The sequence below is a fragment of the Aquarana catesbeiana genome, linkage group LG03 (assembly GCF_042186555.1).
Source record: "Aquarana catesbeiana isolate 2022-GZ linkage group LG03, ASM4218655v1, whole genome shotgun sequence".
NCBI classification, from domain to species: domain Eukaryota; kingdom Metazoa; phylum Chordata; class Amphibia; order Anura; family Ranidae; genus Aquarana; species Aquarana catesbeiana.
In genome coordinates, this window is record NC_133326.1 from 697,103,935 (window position 1) to 697,121,232 (window position 17,298).

Sequence of the window (17,298 nt, forward strand, 5' to 3'; positions counted from 1 at the left end):
CTGGCTCGTGGATGATCGCCGGGCGTCAGCTCTGACGGGTCCTCCTCCATTTCAGATCGTCCACTTTGCAGAGAAGATCGGGGAGCCGGGGGAGCTGCTCAGCCACTGCAGGCATTATCGAAGCTCTGCACATAGCCGGAGGCAGAGATCCGCGGTGCACGGCAGGAGGAAGGAGCCGGGGGAGAGGAGTAGATGGTTCCACCCACTGACCCTCCGACCTCGGGCAGTGGTGAGTGACAGTCCGCCCCTGGGTGGGGAAAATGAGTTGCGTCCCCGGACGCAAGACGGGGCCACCGACCGGGGGACATTCCCAGCAAATCCCACACACATGTTAGGCATATTAGGCGGCCGCGAGGCCCCTGGAAGTGCGAGGCCTTAGGCGGCTGCCTTATTTGCCTAATTAGAGAGCCGCCTCTGAGTAGAGCGATTTGAAAGCAAGGCTTGAAGCTCTCATGGAGTGCAGAGTGAAAGGGACAATGTTGATGGTGGGGTGGAGGACGGTCTATGTGGACAGCTTTACCCCAGATGCCTGCATACTTAGATGTGTCTGTTTTAATCATCAACCATGTGACTTGCTAAATGTTACATTAAATGTAACCATATTGCTACACATAGAGGCACCTCTCTTCTCTTTTATACTCAGTTGTGACATGACGTTACTTGTATATCAAGATATCCCTTGTATATCAAGTCAAAATTTATTTAAAAATGTTGCTTGTCTTGCAAAACTCTCTCAAACCAAGTTACTCTCAAACCAAAGCTTTACTGTATGTGTTTCCGGGACGTTTATGTGTACGTCTGTGTAAAGAGGGTCTTTCATTTTTTTTTAAATTACGCTACTTTTTTGTTTGTGTGCGTGTGTGCTACTATCACAAGAAGCTTTGGAATGTACACTGAGTTGAGCATGGGCATGTGCAAGATTCCCATAATCTCAGGCCATTCAATAAGCCCGAAGATGCCAAACCTGGAGGAAGATGGGGTTAATATGTCAGAATTGATGAGGGAGCCTGTGAACCTTGCATCAGGCTCAGGGAGAAAATTGGCAGAGCGGCAAGCAATATGATTGGAAGGAGAGAGCCTAAGATTGGTACAGCGCTGATTACTGCAAATCTTGACCTAGTGTGAAGAACATGTACACAGCACTTGGGGTTTGCAGCATGCATGCGCTAACACAGGAAGAACTTGGCTGGGTAGCAGAGTGGCAGGAGAGCACAGGGACACCTCTTGGCAATGCTCTCATGTTAGAACCGAGCTAAGCAATGCTCTCCTGCTAGAACATAACCAAGCCTTTCTGCTGTATCAATCAGCTGCTCAGGCTTTCCCCTTCCATGTCTTACAGCTCCACATAGATATCTGTCAGAATACTGTCCTCAAGACCTGACTGGCTCAGAGAGGCATGCTGCCAGTGGAAGCATTGTGGACCAGACAGGGACAGCCAAAGGGCCATGTGGCCCATGGGCTGCAATTTTTCCAGGTCAAGTAAGATGAGGCTGGACATCCTCCAGACAAGAAAATAGCCATGCTCTATCTGATTTGATTCAGCTAGTAATGCACATTGGACAGTGGAAAGAAGGGAGGTGGAGTGAGAATCTCCCCATAGCACCTTTCAGTTACTTCACCCACCTCCCTCTTCGACACTCTCTTCATTTAAAGCACATCGTATGCATCTATTTTCTCCAGTTTCTTTAGGAATTGCTGTGATCTACCAGCCTACTGGACCTGTATCAGGTACCTGTATTGATGACTTCTCTGCCTGGGTACCCTGCTTCTCTCTTCTGAAACCCCCACAATCATTCTCGGTGAGTTCAACATCCCTGTTAATGCTAATATTACTGCTACTTCTAAAATTCTCAGTCTACCCTCCTCTTTTGACCTGAAGCAATGCATATACCACAATAGACTAAGAGGGTGGTGGCTGCGCTGTGATAGAAAGGAGGGGGGGGAGGGGGGCTAAACTAAATCTATAAATAACAAATAGCCTAAAAATGTGAATAAATCATGTAAAAGCGTACTTACAAATGCAAATAGATAAATAAGTAAATAAAGTGTACGCACAAACAAATGTCACTAAATGATGTATAAAGAATTGAGTTGTGGATGGGGGAGGGCGCACGCTAAGGTAAACTGTGGAACATGGGGGAGAGAAGGGGGGTTGAGCTGTGGGGTGGGGGGAGAAGGTGAGCTGTGGATGGGGAGGGATAGGTTGAGCTGTGGACTGGGGGGGTTGAGAGGGTGACCTTTGGACAGGGGAGGGGAGGGAGAAGGTGGCCTGTGGATAGGGAGGGAGAGGGTGAGCTGTGGATGGGGAGAGGGTGATCAGTGGACAGGGGAGGGAGAAGGTGAGATGTGGATATGGAGGGAGAGGGTGAGCTGTGAATGGGGAAAGGGTGATCTGTGGACAGGGGAGGAAAGGGAGAAGGTGACCTGTGGATATAGAGGGAGAGGGTAAGCTGTGGATGGGGGAGAGGATGACCAGTGGACAGGGGAGGGGAGGGAGAAGGTGGTCTGTGGATAGGGAGGGAGAGTTTGAGCTGTGGATGGGGGAGAGGGTGATCTGTGGACAGGGGAGGATAGGTAGAAGGTGACCTGTGGATAGGGAGGGAGAGGGTGAGCTGTGAATGGGGGAGAAGGTGACCTGTGGACAGGGGAGGGGAGGGAAAAGGTGACCTGTGGATAGGGAGGGAGGGGTGAGCTGTGAATGGGGTAGAGGGTGACCTGTGAAAAGAGGGGTGGAGAAGGTGACCTATACACAAGGTGGAGAGGGTGAGCTGTGGATGGGGAGGGAAGGTGAGTTGTGAATGGGGGGAGACGGTGAGCTTCAGATGGGGAGGGAAGGTGAGAGAGTGTGACCTGGGGACAGGGGGAAGAGAAGTGACCTATACACAAGGTGGTGAGGGTGAGCTGTGGATGTGGACAGAAAGTGTGGTTTGGATGGGGGGGAGACGGTGAGCTTCAGATGGGGAGGGAAGGTGAGCTGTGGATGGAGAAGAGGGTGACCTATAGACAGGTGGGAGGCAGTGAGCTTCAGATGGGAAGGGAAGGTAAGAGAGGGTGACCTGTGGACAGGGGGGAGAGAAGATGACCTATACACAAGGGGGAGAGGGAGAGCTGTGGATGGGGAGGGAAGGTGAGTTGTGGATGGGGGGAGATGGTGAGCTTCAGATGGGGAGAGAAAGTGAGAGAGGGTGACCTGTGGAGGGTGACCTCCCTGACTGGAGTGGGTGGGAGTTGAGCTGTGAATGGGGATGCTAATATTTTTTCTGCACACTTAGTGATACACACTGCTCAACACTGCACAACTCTGTGTGTTACACTTTCCTGAACTTTGAATTGTGTGCAAAAGGCAGTTCTGAGCCTTGACCACACTCATTATTTGGCATCATTTTACTTCTCTTTCCCAAGGAATGGTGAGATTAGGGGCAGTAGGGGTGGGATTGTGGGCGAGAGTGGGTGGGGCTGAGGGCGAGGAGTTGAATGGCGAGAGTGGGTTCCTGTACCTATTCCCTGAGAAAAAAAAGCCCTGCTCACACTACACTAACACTACACTGACACTACACTAACTGACACTACACTGACACTACACTGACACTACACTGTATTCACACAACATCCCCTGTGACAGCATGGGCCCTGACAGGTCGTTTTTATGGAGAGATCTGGGGTTTATTAGACCCCAAATCTCTCCTCTAGCCTCCCATGCAGCCAATCAAACACAAATAGGTCTGATTGGCTGCTTTTTCTGGCCGCTGGTGGCCAGGTAAATAAAAACGCGGAACCGGAAGTGACGGCATAACTCATCGTTCCCAGTTTCTGGGGTTACAGAGAGAGGAACGAGAGAGTTTTTTGCAATATGGCATTGCGTTACTTTAACTGACAATTGCGCGGTCTGTACCCAAATAAAATGTCCTTTTTTCCCCTCAAATAGAGCTTTCTTTTGGTGGTATTTGATCAACTCTCCAGTTTCTATTTTTTGCACTATAAACAAGCGTCAATTTTGAAAAATTAAAAATTTTACTTTGTGCTATAAAACATACCCAATAAAAATGTTTTTTAATGGCATACCTTTCCTATTGTGTTCTATGTTATTGTATCTAGGTTTGGTTAGCCATGCAAAAATGTGATATTTATGTTGAGGTCTGTGATATGCTTTTTATATAGTATTTTGAGAAATGCAGACATTTTAATAGTTGATATTTGCCAGTAATTGTGGCCGCAAAGCTTCAGGTAAAGGAAGAAGGCATATAATACATATCCAAGCTTTTAGAGGAAGTTTTTCAGGGCACGTGTGGTACACCTACAGTCCAGAAATGGTTATTTACCTTTTAATGAGTATCTCCTTAGGAAAGTTTTGCTAAAGGCAGATTGTATTTCTTTATTTCGCAGGCTGTAAATAATTGGGTTTAATAAAGGAGTTATGATTGTGTTTAGAAGAGATAACACTTTATTAAGGGTTTGAAAGTGCCCACTTGATGGTGCCACATAAAGCGCAATGAGCGTCCCATAATAAGTAGAAACCACTGCCAAATGAGAGCTACAGGTTGAGAAGATCTTCTGGCGGCCAGTGATGGAAGAGATCTGAAGGATGGAGGTGAAGATGCAAATATAAGTGACAATGACAAAGATTACCTGAAAAATTCCAATTATAGAGACTATGATAGTGACACAAATGTCAGTCATTTTGGTGTCAGAGCAGGAAAGTCCTAGAAGACGAGTAAGGTCACAGAAAAAGTGGTCTATAACATTTGGTCCACAATAGTCCAATGCAACTACAAAAGACTCTATGATCATAGAGACAATAAAACCAACCAACCAGCATACTGCAGCCAAGAACTGAGGAAGATGGTGTTTCATAATAAATGAGTAGCGTAAAGGGTAACAGATGGCTAAATATCTATCATAAGACATCACAGACAACAGACAACATTCTGTTCCAGTAAAGGCTCCAAAAAAGTACAACTGTGTGTGACATGAGGAAAACGAGAGGTGATGTCTCCCTGTAAGAAGGACTTGAAGTGTTTTTGGAGCCACATTTGTGCTGATCAGGATGTCACACAGAGAGAGGTGGGAGAGAAAAAAGTACATGGGAGACCAAAGCTGGAGAGTAATTGCCACCAATGCGACAATGAGAAGGTTTCCAGTTACGGTGGCCACATAAGTAGGAAGCAGGAGAATAGATAGTAGATTTTGTTTATTATGAAACTCTTCAAATCCCAAAAGAATGTATTCAGTCACCAAAGTGTGGTTAGCCTTGGTCATTTCCTAGACATAAAATATATGGTTTATATAAAATGTATGTAAATCAAAGAACAAAAATATGTATCGTAACTTACCAGCCCTTAGATGTAGTGGCTACAATAGTTTTCTATTTTTTTCTGGCTAGTTTCCTTACATTTTAACTTGGTAATCCTGGCAGTAACACACTTTGGGGTTGATTTACTAAAGAGTAAAAGACTGCACTCTGCAAGAACAGTTGTTCCAGGGCTTAGTAAATGAGCAGAAACTGTGTCAGAGCTGGGCTCAGCCCTTCCTTCCCTGAGCTGGCCGCTCAGCTGTCGGCTAATTGCCAGTTCCCATCTCTTAACACAGTTACTCAGCTGTTGATGATATTCTGCTCGTCAGTCCTGCCTATGTAAGCCGTCCAGTCCAGAGGATCTTTGCCTTCGCCTTAGTCAACATCACAGAGACGCTCTCTTGCATTCCTGTTGAAAGACTTTATTGGCAGCCATCCCTCTGGAGCCAGATCCTGCTTGCTGTTTTACTACGCTCATCTCCGGCTCCCTGACGTTTGGCTTGTCTGACTATCTGTTTTCCGGTTCCTGAACTCTGGCTATGTTTTGACTAGGTTTGTTCTATTTACTTTTTAACAAGTGTGATTTAACTGTACTTCTGTCTCGGTCTGATTTCATGGTTTCTGACACTCTGCTAACTTCCATCATCCAATCGTGTGCAAGCAAAAATTTTTTTTATCTTCCTTGCACGTGATTGGGTACTCTTTGGAAAGTGAAGCCTTACCTCGTTTACTATCGAAAGGTTTTCTTTGTGTGTTCGGTATATATAGGGGAGGTGATCAACTAGAAAGATGTGCCAGTGGAGGGTATCATCCCTATAGTAAATATATTGCAATACAAGGTAGGTAGTAGGATTTTTAATACCCCTCCAGTGATCACACAAGTACACTTACTGTATGTAAAAAAAAAAAAATATGTACAAAACCCAAAATCTTTATTTTTAACAATAAAATATTAAAAACACGTGTCAAATTGTGATGGCTTGCATACTGATACCAGCAAAACATTATCCACTACAAACATGTATAGCTGTTATATAGCTAAGTAAAATAGCTTGTATAACAGTGTAAATTTGCTGTCCCCTCAAAATAACTCAACACACAGCCATTAATGTCTAAACAACTGGTAACAAAAGTGAATACACCCCTAAGTGAAATTTTCCAAATTGGGCCCAAAGTGTCAATATTTTGTGTGGCCACCATTATTTTCCAGCACTGCCTTAACCCTCTTGGGCATGAAGTTAACCAGAGCTTCACAGGTTGCCACTGGAGTCCTCTTCCACTCTTCCATGAGGACATTATGGAGCTGGTGGATGTTAGAGACCTTGCGCTCCTCCATCTTCCATTTGAGTATGCCCCACAGATGCTCAATAGGGTTTAGGACTGGAGACATGCTTGGCCAGTCTATCACCTTTAACCTCAGCTTCTTTAGCAAGGCAGTGGTCGTCTTGGAGGTGTGTTTGGGGTTGTTATAATGTTGAAATACTGGCCTGCGGTCCAGTCTCTGAAGGTAGGGGATCACGCTCTACCTCAGTATGTCACAGTACATGTTGGCATTTATTCTTTGTACTTCTCACCTGGTTGCCGCCACACACGCTTGACACCATCTGAACCAAATAAGTTTATCTTGGCCTCATCAGACCACAGGACATGGTTCCAGTAATCCATGTCCTTAGTCTGCTTGTCTTCATCAAACTGTTTGTGGGCTATTTTGATACTGCATAAATGTCTGGGTCCACTTTATACCTGCTTCTTTGGGATATTTTCCCATTGATAAATTTAGTCACTCAACTTCCTTGGTCGACCATGGCGAGGCCTGTTCTGAGCGGAACCTGTCCTGTTAAAGCACTATATGGTCTTGGCCACCGGGCTGCAGCTCAGTTTGAGGGTCTTGGCAATTTTCTTATAGCCTAGGCCATCTTTATGTAGAGCAACAATTCTTTTTTTTTCAGATCCTCAGAGAGTTCTTTGCCAGGAGGTGCCATGTTGAACTTCCACTTTTGTGATATACTGTGTATATATATATATATATATATATATATATATATATATATATATATACCGTATTTATCGGCATATAACACGCACTTTTTTCCCTTGAAAATCAGGGGAAAATCGTGGGTGCGTGTTATAGGCCGATCCCCCCCAATTTTGTGTGATCGGAGCGATCTCGGCGATTGCCGCGATTGCCGCCGACATACACAGCCGTGTGTAAATTTAAATATGGCGCCGAGACTGCAGGGACTCGGCGGAGCCGAGATACACATACCCGAGAGTCCTCGGCTTTTCTCGGCGCCTCTTACAGTCCCGCCCATAGGGCGGAACTGGGCGGGACTGTAAGCGGCGCCAAGAAAAGCCGAGGACTCTCGGGTATGTGTATCTCGGCTCCACCGAGTCCCTGCAGTCTCGGTGTCATATTTGAATTTACACATACGCTGTGTATGTCGGCAGGGATCGCGGCGATCCCACAAAGCTGCACGGGGGCAAGGCTGCACGGGGGCAAGACTGCACTGGGGCAAAGCTGCACTGGGGCAAGGCTGCACTGGAGAAAAGCTGCACTGACAAGGCTGCACTGGGGCAAAGCTGCACTGACAAGGCTGCACTGACAAGGCTGTACTGGGGCAAAGCTGCACTGACAAAGCTGCAATGGACACTGGGGCAAGGCTGCACTGACAATTCTGCACTGGGGCAAAGCTGCACTGACAATTCTGCACTGGGGCAAAGCTGCACTGACAAGGCTGCAATAGACAATGGAGCAAGGCTGCACTGACACTGACAAGGCTGCAGATGGACACCGATAACGCTGCATTGATGAGCATTTTAATGTAAGTTTTTAAAAGTTTTTTTCCTTAAAATTCCCTCCTAAACTTGGGCTGCGTGTTATACGCGGGCGCGTGTTATACGCCGATAAATACGGTATATATATATATATAGTGCCTTGAAAAAAGTATTCATACCCCTTGAAATTGTCCACATTTTGTCATTTTACAACCAAAAGCGTAAATCTATTTGATTGGGATTTTATGTGATAGACTAACACAAAGTGGTGCATAATTGTGAAGTGGAAGGAAAATGATAAATGGTTTTCAACATTTTTTACAAATAAATATGTGAAAAGTGTGAGGGGCATTTGTATTCAGCCCCCCCGAGTTAATACTTTGTAGAACCTCCTTTCTCTGCAATTACAGCTGCAAGTCTTTTTGGGGATGTCTCTACCAGCTTTGGACATCTAGAAAGTGACATTTTTGCCCATTCTTCTTTGCAAAATCTGCTCTGTCAGATTGGATGGAGAGCATCTGTGAACAGCAATTTTCAAGTCTTGCCACAGATTCTCAATTGGATTTAGGTCTGGACTTTGACTGGGCCATTCCAACACATGAATATGCTTTGTTCTATTGTATCTCTGGCTGTAGGTTTAGGGTTGTTGTCTTGCTGGAAGGTGAACCTCCGCCCCAGTCTCAAGTCTTTTGCAGACTATAACAGGTTTTCTTCTAAGATTGTCCTGTACAGGCATACCCCACTTTTCAGTACACAATGAGGTTTATTTACTAAAGCTGGAAAGTGCAAAATCAGGCTCACTTCTGCATACAAACCAATGAGCCTTTAACCCCAGCTTGTTCAATTAAGCTTTGGTAATAAAACCTGGAAGCTCATTGGTTTCTATGCAGAAGTGAGCCTGATTTTGTACTTTCCAGCTTTAGTAAATAAACCCCATTGTGTACTTAAAAGTGGCGTATTTGGCCCCATCCATCTTCCCATCAACTCTGACCAGCTTCCCTGTTGAATAAAAGCATCCCCACAACATGAGGCTGCCACCACCATGTTTCACGATGGGCATGGTGTGTTCAGGGTGATGTGCGGTGTTAGTTTTCCGACACACATAGCGTTTTTCTTTTAGGCCAAAAAGTTCAATTTTTTTTCATCTGACCAGAGCACCTTCTTCCACATGTTTGCTGTGTCCCCCTCATGACATCTCACAAATTGCAAACAGAACTTCTTATGGCTTTCTTTCAACAATGGCTTTCTTCTTGCCACTCTTGCATAAAGGTCAGATTTGTGGAGTGCACGACTTATAGTTGTCCTGTGGACAGATTCTCCTACCTGAGCTGTGGATCTCTGCAGCTCCTCCAGAGTTACCATGGGTCTCTTGGCTGCTTCTCTGATTATTGCTCTCCTTGCCCGGCCTGTCAGTTTAGGTGGACGGCCATGTCTCGGTAGGTTTGCAATTGTGCCATACTCTTTCCTTTTTTGGATGATGGATTGAACAGTGTTCCGTAAGATCTTCAAAGCTTGGGATATTTTTTTATAACCTAACTCTGATATAAACTTCTCCACAACTTCATCCCTGATCTGTCTGGGGTGTTCCTTGGCCTTCATGATCCTGTTTGTTCATTAAGGTTATCTAACAAACCTCTGAGGGCTTCACCAAACAGTTATATTTATACTGACATTAAATTACACACAGGTGGACTCGAATTACTAATTAGTTGACTTCTGAAGGCAATTGGTTCCCCTAGATTTTAGTTATCAGAGTAAAGGGGGCTGAATACAAATGCACGCCACACTTTTCAGATATTTATTTGTAAAAAGGTTTGAAAACCATTTATCATTTTCCTTCCACTTCACAATTATGTGCCACTTTGTGTTGGTCTATCACATAAAATCCCAATGAAATACATTTACATTTTTGGTTGTAACATTAAAAAAAAAGGTGGACAATTTCAAGGGGTGTGAATACTTTTTCATGGCACTGTATATATACTATATATATATATATATATATATATATATATATATATATACACACACACACAAATAATAACAAGTATCTGTCTATCTTACCTATCTATTGTAAAAAGGGAGGTAGTTTTGGAAATGTTAAAAAAACATTGATATTTTACGTAGGAGGATCAAAACCAAATATAAATTAAATACATTATAAATAAATCAATATTTGCTTCAAAATAAAAAAAATTCAAAAGGAAAACAAATAAACTCTTATAAAACATTGTACAATTTTTTAGAAAAACATCAATTTGAATAATTTTCTTGATCAGCATTTTAGTCTCTGTAAGTTTCAGTAGCCATTTTTAATTTGAGCCCTTGGAAAAACATTTAGCCTGTTTTTGAAACAACTTACAGAGTTGATTAGATCCAGCTCCTGAGTCCTGACGCAGACTGTTTCAAATTTTCATGGATCTTACAGTAACACTTACAGGAACACAAGCCCTATAGAACACAATACAAAGTTTAACTGAAGTTTCCTCCTGTTAGAGAATGTTGCAGTGACCTTAAAAGAAACACTCTTCTGTTATTTTTATATATGTGCTAGGTGCGAGTCCTGTCAATATGAATCCTTATTGAGCCTTTAATTTAACGAAAAAAAAAAACCCTTAAAAAATTACATTAAAAAAAAAAAACTTTTAAGGGAACAAATAAAGTGCTAAAAGAAAAAAAAAAACAAAACACAAATTTAATCCTGAGTGAAAATATGTCTTTTTGTCAATTCAAATATTCTAGTAGAAATAATTCAGGGTGTGCAATTTTGCAGTATATTTATTTCATCTCATAGTTATAAATATTTGGTTATGTTGAAAAAAAATAAAATAAAACACTTCAGTTATGCTGGACTAATTAAAAAAAAATCTCTTCATTCTTAGTGAATCATGGAGATCATATTTATGTGGCACATTACCATGATATGCATTCCTGTAATGTGCATGAACCTTTTTATATTGTTTTCTAAGCTTGATCTTTAATTCATGTTAAATTAGTCTTGGGAGTTGGGACTGGGAGATTGTAAGTACAAAAAAAAAAAGTAGCAAAGATTCTCTAGAGAACATGTTCTCCACAATGAATTGGTCACATGAGAGATTAATATTAGACATGTGCACAGCCAAAAAATGTGTTCATTTTCGTTTTCGTTTCATTCGTTTATTTTTTTTTTCATTTTTCAGGTCATTTGTTATGATCACAATACATAAATTCGTACATTCGTAAATTCGTACTTTCGAAAATTCGTTCATTGGTACATTCGTACAGTTGTAAATTCGTACATTCATTCATTCGTACATTCGTACATTCGTGAATTCGTACATTCTTACATTCGTACATTCGTACATTCGTAAATTTGTAAAATCGTACATTTGTAAATTAGAAAATTCGGAAATTTTTAAATTCGAAATTTGAAAATCCAAAAACCCGAAAATTCGAAAATCTGAAATAGTAACTAACTATTAAATTATAGGTATTGTAATTTTCTTTCAAATTTGACTGTCAGTGAACGTAACAAATACGAATTTATCTGAAGTTACGAATTATCCAAAAAGAATGCTGCATCTAAACATATGTAACGGAACAAATTAATAAGAAATAATAATAATAATAAAACTTTTTTTTATTATTATTGTTATTTATTATTATTAATTCATTACATTCCATTCGTTTGGATACGGAATTCGTTATTTCGGATCATTAATAACTTCGGATAAATTTGTATGTGTTACGTTCACTAACAGCCAAATTTGAAAGGAAATTATATTACCTATAATTTAATAGTTACTAGTAATAGTTAAGTTATTATTAGTCAATTATTATTTCAGATTTCCGAATTTCCGAATTTACAAATTTACAAATTCACTAATTTACTAATGTACAAATGTACGAATTTACAAATGTACGAATGTACATTCGTAAATTACGAATGTACGAATTTACGAATGTATGAATTTACGAATGTACAAATTTTTTGAATTTACTAATATTCGGAAAAATTCGTTAAACGGGTTTTCGTTAATTCGGATATTTCTGAATTAACGAATTTGTCGAAATTCGTTAAAAAATGAATTCGGAACGAAACGAATTGCACACGCCTAATTAATATAAAAACTCTTGTGTAATTTAGACTGGCTCCGGTATAATACTATATATTGGTTTGCCTATGTAAAGTTACAATGATTTGTCTGTAAATAAAATCAGACTGAATTGATTTCAAATAAAAGCCACTTATAAATAGTTGAGCTGCTCTTGTACTACCCCAAACAACCAGCTACAAGTTGAGATTGCCCATTGGCCATGTTAGTACACACTGTTGTGGTGACGGTGTGGCACAGCAAAAATTATACCACAAGTCACATTCAGTGGGTCAATCTTGACTCATTCAAGTGAATGGGGCTACAAAAAAAAAACAGGGGTGCAGCGCTGTACTAACTGATACATACAAAACATACTGTAAATGCAAACAATTATAATGTTCCAAAATAACTCAATAGAGAAAATTGTGATGGTGCACATATAAATCAAACAAACTGAATAAAACATTATTATTAACGGGTGCTTATTAAAAAAAGTCCCATATGAAACTCCATGGTGAGTGAAAAAGGGAATCCAAGGACAGCCAAGTAAAAAAAGGGGAACCAAGAGCAGCCAAGTAAAATAAGGGGATCCAGGGACAGCTAAGTAAAAAAAGAAGATCCAAAGGCAGCCAAGTAAAAAAAATGGATCCAAGGACAGCCAAGTAAAAGAAGAGAATCCAAGGACAGCCAAGTAAAAAAAGGGGATCCAAGGACAGCCAAGTAAAAAAAGGGGATCCAAGGACAGCTAAGTAAAAAAAAGGGGAACCAAGGGCAGCAAAGTAAAAAAAGGTTCATTTCAGCAATATGTGTAGTTAAGCCTCATACACACGATCAGATTTTTCGGGAAATGTGTGATGTCCGACCGTGTGTACGCTCCATCGGACAATTGCTGTGAGTAGACGAGAAAATCCGGACAGCCGCACACCAGGAAGATATTATCCAAAGAAGTTTTCTTTATTGTAAAATCAGGATCATATCATGTACAGGACACCATGGACAGAATGTACAGGCAATCAGCTAACGCGTTTCGCACTTATGCCAAGTGCTTAATCATAGCTAACAATAATAAAAAATGAGACCACATATATACTATCTATCATGAATCATGTGAGCATGTGATAAATCTAAAATGCGGAACAGCTGAGGTCCGGCTGTGAAGAATGTGAACACTTGTCAGTGATTGATGAATACTGGGATTAAACATCCCCATGAATGCAAAGTATGTATGTGTAAGCAGCAGAGAAATATAAGAAAAAAGAGCCAAATGTGTGAAATACTAAATGTGAGTATAAATGTGAAAGAACCATGAAATTAATAATAACCAATTTCAATTCGTAATTTTTACATCACTAGATAATTATTGCCATGCTTCACTTTCTCTCTCTTTGGCTCTGTACTTATTCCATATAGCATAGCTGTCACATCACAGTGACAACTATTGCACACATGGCAACTTCACATTTCATTTGTATTTCACTCCACTAAACTATTCAATACGCATTGATTCTTTCTCATATTTGGGCATAATATACATTTATACCAGTACTCACTATTTATTGAGATTTTATCCTTCTTTACTATTATTCATTTTTTATTTCATCCTTTCTTAGCCCAAATTCATTCCGCATTCACCCTTTTTATTATTAATTTCATGGTTCTTTCACATTTATATTCACATTTAGTATTTCACACATTTGGCTCTTTTTTCTTATATTTCTCCGCTGCTTACACATACATACTTTGCATTCACGGGGATGTTTAATCCCAGTACTATTCATCAATCACTGACAAGTGTTCATATTCTTCACAGCCGGACCTTAGCTGTTCCGCATTTTACTCACAGCATGAATCAGCATTAGCCAGCACCTGGGGCTCCTCATCTCTGGAGAGTAACATTCACTTTATACCTGGTTTGGATCCATACTGGTGTGGGGAAAACACTCGTGCTCCATCGGACAATTGTTGTCGGATTTTCCGTGGACAAATGTTGAATCGCAGGTTTTACATTTTTCTGCGGACAAATGTCTGTTGCCAGATTTTCCAAGCGTGTGTACACAAGTCTCGGACAAAAGTCCAAAGTACAAACACGCATGCTCGGAAGCAAGAATGAGCCAGAAGCGGCCGGTCTTGTAAACTAGGGTTCGTAATGGAGAATTACCGTAACATTTGTGACGTGGCAAAATATGAAATCTCCAAATGCAGTGCACAATTCTCTTCTTCTTTAATGGGATAATAATGAAGCTGCTTTGCTGGTGATACTGATGGAGTTATTGCAAAAAAATGTTCAAAGGCTTTTATTTTCTAGTGATATTAAGAATAATATTATTATGCTTTTTTTTTATTTGGGCAAGTTACCACAACACCATTATCCCATAGTTTTTAAGATCAAAGATACAACTATGTTGGTGTCCCTTGTCAATTTTACATTGTATTTTTTTAAATGTAACTGCCTACTCCCAAAATTTCATTTGAAGTAAAACACATAGCCAAGTATTATTCTACACATTTTTTTTATTGTGCATTAAAAAAAGAAAACAAATACAATTAGACATGCTATCTGCCAATAGAACTTAACCAAGAAGAGCGTTCTATGCATCCAAAAATATAGAAAATATACCAAATCAAATCATTATTCAACCAAAAAAATAATGTCAAACCAATAACTCCAAGGCCAATAATAAATAACACGTTATCTCCTCCGATTCCGCAACATGGCTGGTTGACGAACGGCCTTTCAGAAACGAACTGAAATGCACAAAATGAAAAGTGCGAAATGAAAAGTGAGAATCAACACTCACCAAACTTCTGCTAACACGAAATTAGCAGAAGGAGCCCAAAGGGTGGCGCTAAAGAGCTGAAAAACAACTTAGTACTTCACCACGTTCATATTTGTTGGCCAACAATTCCTTGCTGTTTGTATGCAAGACAAGTTTGGGCCAACGCCCTTCGGACAAAAGTCCACGGTTTTGTTGGCCAAAAATCCAATCGCGTGTACGAGGTTTTCGAATTTGACTGGATTTCAATGTAAAATTCGATTCGAACTTCAGTCCGAATTTCGTTACGTTATTTGGAGCATTCTGTAAAATTTGTTTATATTGTAATTCGAGTATTCGGATATATACAAATCACCGAATAACGGAAAATTTGTCCGAATATTAATTCAGAACGAAACGAACCGCACATGTCTATACTGTACCCAGATACCCTGCAAGATGGATGGTAATAATGGGAAATATATAGTATGCAGTATGGCAAACCAAAAGACAGATGCTTATGCTGATGTCACCTACGCCTAGCTGGAGCAGGCATCAGCGGCATTGTGTGATTGCAAGCAAATATTCTGTAAGCAAATAACTTTAACTGAGGGGTAGGCTTCCTTAAAGAGGTGGAGATCTACCTGAACAACATGAGAGAAGACAAAGGCACATTGTTGCCTCCTCACACCTGATTTAAACCTCCAATTGCCATACTACTGTGCATCGTGCATTGCATGGCAATCATGGGTTTAATTCAGGTGAGGAGGAGGCAACATATCATCTCCTCACCACCTGTCAAACACACTCAGATCGCTTTTTAGAGGCGCAGCAGTGCCTGCTGCACTTGTGTATGAGCACTTCGTGGTATTCGGCAGTGCATCAGTGTGAAAGCAGCCCTATACTATTATGCCCAGTGTATTACTTCACACAGACTTGAAGATCTATTTCCTGCTGCTGGCACCCTTCTGGAGACCGTTAGCCAGGATAAGAGATGGAGTGCAGTTGGTATCACTCCGCATGGGACAAGAACCAGCACTACAGAGGAGGTATCGGCTTATGCGGCTCTTGCTCCCCACTACAGCTCCAACTTTACAAGTAGTCCCTCTGCATTGCACTCTGCTTGATGCTCTGGGGTGGTGGATCAGCAAGCCCAGACTGCGATCTACTGGTAGATCACAATCTACAGGTTGCTGACCCTCGCTTTAAATGGTATCACACTATCAGAGGTTTCTCTTTCTGTTGAGGTCCCGATGTGAAGCACCGTTCAATGTCTCTCGATCAGATGATCCATTGCTGCATACATCATGCTGTTTCAGACCTATAACTTTGGGTTTGTTCTTTTGGTAAGAGGCTGGATGTGCTGAGGTGGTGGGCTCACTGATCACATTACGATTTTGCACATTATCTAATGATGGTCACTAGTCAGTAAGCACTATGGATCAGATCAGCTCACTTCACAAGATAACCGTTTGTGGATTTTATCTAATTGTTTTATTTATCACTGGACTTCACTATTACATATTTCATTAAATTTTATTTTAATTTATTTATGGTTAACACAATCAATGTCATTTATTTACACATTTTGGGATGCATTTATTCAGCTGTTTGGAATTTTTGTGTTACAGAGTGCAGCCGTGGAGATCACTAACTGTTGATATTGCAATTTAAATTTATGGTATTATTGCTTTTAGGTTTGAGGAACTAAGTGTTGTTTTCTTCATAAACCTGTAAAATGCTCCAGAGGTGAACTTATCCTTTAACATGTAATATTTTATATTTCATTGCCTTGAAATTGATTCCTTTTTAAAGAGCATCTCCTGGCAAAATCCCTCCCTCTACTCTTCCCAAATCCTTCTCCACCTTCACTCAATCTTACCATTTACCAGTTTAAAAAAAACAATTATCCCTTCCAAAGCTGTCTCTTTTACCTGGTATAAAACAAATGTCTAGGCACATGGACGATGGCCCAATTGGGTGAGGGAAATGAAGCTGAGGCCGCTGCTGTCCCAAACTCATAGACCAATGAGGTAAAAACTGGCAGACCAACTAGGGAAGAACAGCGCAGAACCACAGCAGTAAATAAAAAATGTACCTCAGGTAAGTTAAAGGAAGACTTTTAATCCATAGGAAGTAGTAATAAAATGCCAAGACATACAGGAGCCTGGGAACAGTCAAGCAGAGACCATGGAAACCGGAGCTGACAATACCTGGAGGCTCTAGCGCTTGGCGGGTCCTGGATTCCTAGGTTGCGGCTTTTCCATCCATTGGATCCTTTCTCCTCTGGTCCCAGTTGGGATCCCCTGCCAGTAACGTTCCTGTTACCTCCTGCTCCACGGCCCAGCCACATTCCATCTAAACCCCTATGACATCCATGTGGCCCCAGCCTCCAGGTATTGTC

At 41.2% G+C, this 17,298-nt stretch overlaps 1 protein-coding gene across 1 annotated transcript; it reads right to left on the reverse strand.

Annotated features, from left to right (window-relative positions):
- Positions 1-4,311: 4,311 nt before the first annotated feature.
- Positions 4,312-5,082, reverse strand: LOC141134282 (olfactory receptor 5G26-like). Its single transcript, XM_073623859.1, has one exon. The coding sequence runs from the start codon at positions 5,080-5,082 to the stop codon at positions 4,312-4,314; it is 771 nt and encodes a 256-aa protein (XP_073479960.1).
- Between the last annotated feature and the right edge of the window lie 12,216 nt (positions 5,083-17,298).